Source organism: Hylaeus volcanicus, unplaced genomic scaffold (assembly GCF_026283585.1).
Source record: "Hylaeus volcanicus isolate JK05 unplaced genomic scaffold, UHH_iyHylVolc1.0_haploid 14643, whole genome shotgun sequence".
Taxonomy (NCBI): domain Eukaryota; kingdom Metazoa; phylum Arthropoda; class Insecta; order Hymenoptera; family Colletidae; genus Hylaeus; species Hylaeus volcanicus.
The window spans coordinates 1-2,513 of record NW_026531404.1 but is presented as its reverse complement, the minus strand read 5'-3'; the positions used below and the strand labels follow the sequence as shown (position 1 = coordinate 2,513).

General features: G+C 34.7%; 1 protein-coding gene across 1 annotated transcript; it reads right to left on the bottom strand.

The window, feature by feature from the left end:
* Positions 1-6: 6 nt before the first annotated feature.
* Positions 7-2,267, bottom strand: LOC128882112 (pleckstrin homology-like domain family B member 2). The gene is made up of 2 exons (XM_054133677.1): positions 2,155-2,267; positions 7-1,090 (listed from the first exon to the last, which is right to left on the bottom strand). The coding sequence occupies exons 1-2, from the start codon at positions 2,251-2,253 to the stop codon at positions 713-715; spliced, it is 477 nt and encodes a 158-aa protein (XP_053989652.1). The 5' UTR covers positions 2,254-2,267; the 3' UTR covers positions 7-712.
* Between the last annotated feature and the right edge of the window lie 246 nt (positions 2,268-2,513).

Here is a 2,513-nt window from a genome sequence, read left to right as displayed (position 1 = left end):
TTTTTATACGAATTTTTGAATTTTTTTTTTCGATTTTTTTCTGACATACCTTCACATTTTAGGCCATATCTAGAGTTAAAAACGTCCGATTGAGTCGCGCAAGACGCCATTTTAAAGGTAATCGAATTTCCAACAATTGATTTTTACATTATTTTCCAATCGGTTCAATAGTTTAAATGTTATGAGCCAATATATATGAGAAACTTTGATTTTTTCGGGTAAAATAGAACACGAATATTTCTTCCATGGCCACGGAAAAATAGAAATTATCAAATTATGTCCAGTTTCTTATTGTTTACGTATAGATCGCACTTTTACGAATCCTTATATGGCCTAAAATGTGAACGTATGTCAGAAAAAAATCGAAAAAAAGAATTCAAAAATTCATATAAAAAAATCTATCCATAGAAAAATGTTGTCTTGCGATTTTCAAGTTTAGTAGCCCAAAATACGCAAGAAAAAAAATTGTGGCATTGAATGTACATTTTGTTTGTAAACTAGTGTAATAGAATTTAATCATTTTTCTAATAGCACGTAATCAGAGTTTGAAACGTAAAGCAAACGCAAGCTCCAGCAAAAACAATTTGTTCCTGATATAGTAGAGGTTTTTAACAGGATGAGCAGTAGTCAAAACAGTAGGTGGCTCCTCTTGATCTTCTCTGGGAGGCCCTAATTCTTGTTTGACATAGTTTTTCATATACAGAATATCGATTTACCTTTGCAATTCTTCTCTGTTCGCCAGTTTGCTCGCTTCCTCTTCGAGATGGTGGAACTCCAGATCCTCGAAGGCCTTCCTTTCAGATTCCAGGATGTCCTGCTGAGTCGCGAGCTTCTCGCTAACGTTTTGTTGTGTGGCTTCGTCCACGCAATTCGCGAGCTCTTCCTCCAAACGACCGCAAACCTGTTGAGCCCTCTGAACTCTCAGCTTAGCATCCGCTTGCAAATTCGCTTGCGTCGTATTATCTTCGGCCATCTGCCTCTCCAGCTCGTTTATCCGCATCTGCACCTTTATCTTCTCTCCTTCGTCCTGACTGAGCTTCAAGGATTCCGATTCATACTCCGCGGACAACAGCGCTTTCTCTAATTCGAGCTGAGACAGAAACACAAATTTAATTTCGATTAGACAAAAACAATTTTAATATGCTTAGTTGAGACTGCAGAATTAACAAAGAACTTAAGTAAGTAAACAAATAGCTGTACAGGGATAGTTTAATTTGATAATTTTAAGAAAAGAACCAAAGATGTGTATGTTAGTGTGAAAGTGGACTGCACAGTGAATGAACACATTTAGTAAAATAGTCAATGAATGTGTACTACAATGTTATCTATTAATATTCACTAGTAAATGTATACTTTCACTGCTTGTCATCAGTAAATTTCATAAAAAATGATTGTTTCCGTGCAACTATTTGTCAGCTACTTTTAATTTTCATCATATAATTATTGGAAGTGTTTTATTGTCCATGAAACAGAACCACAGACCATTGACCTGGACTTACCTGGGCCTGATCTGGATTTATCTGGCCTTGTTTTCAAGACAATAAAATGTTTCTGATAATTATATTTTGAAAACTAAAAAAGAATGGTAGTTAACGTATGTCAAAATATCACAAATATCACAAAAGAACTTTTGTATATCGCATAATCTGTTGCAATATACAAAAATTGTAATTACGGATGATTTAAATATATTTGACACCAATTTCAGGTAATGAAAATTAGTTAATGTTAGGAAGTATGTACAATCGAACCTTGATGATTATAGAAAAACGATGTTTATGAAATAATCAAAATAATCAATTCAATGTCAAGAGGCTTCACGTATACTATCCACTTTCACTACATGTGGTCATCACTATCAATTACAAACCCCTCTCCAACCTCTCTCGTTGCTAAGTGACCACTTGTAAACGCATTGCATCGATCGAGGATATTATGCAACAATCGTGTTACCACTGTATGTACAAATACTATTGGATAGAAGCCAATTGGATAGATGTAAACAACACAGATTATTCACAGAAAATTCACAGATTACTTCAGCGAAGGTATACATTCATTAGCAATTTCACAATAAATACTAAGACTTCACCATAAGTATAAAATAAAATGCACAAAAAGAACTACTTAAATGAGCAATCCTTTTTCAATCACCTGTTCCAAAATTTGCTTTAGAAACTTTGCTCTGGAAAACAAGAAAATGATCCTCAAGGTGTCTCTTCCTGGAATTTGCGTTAAGCTTTCCGACGACATTTCGTTTGAAAACACTCCATGCACGAGTGATATATCACGACTGAACAAGAATACGAAGAGTACGACGATACCGAGGGGAAAGGACTTATCGCGAAATCCAACAAATCAAATAAATTTTAACTCGAAGGCAAACTTATAAGTATCTATAGATAAGGAAACGAGACTCATACTGTCGGTTATCCTTGTGGTTTATTTTCAAACACAATAATTTCTTGCTTAAAAGCAAGTACTGTTTCCCTCTTAGCATTAGTTTCTTTCTG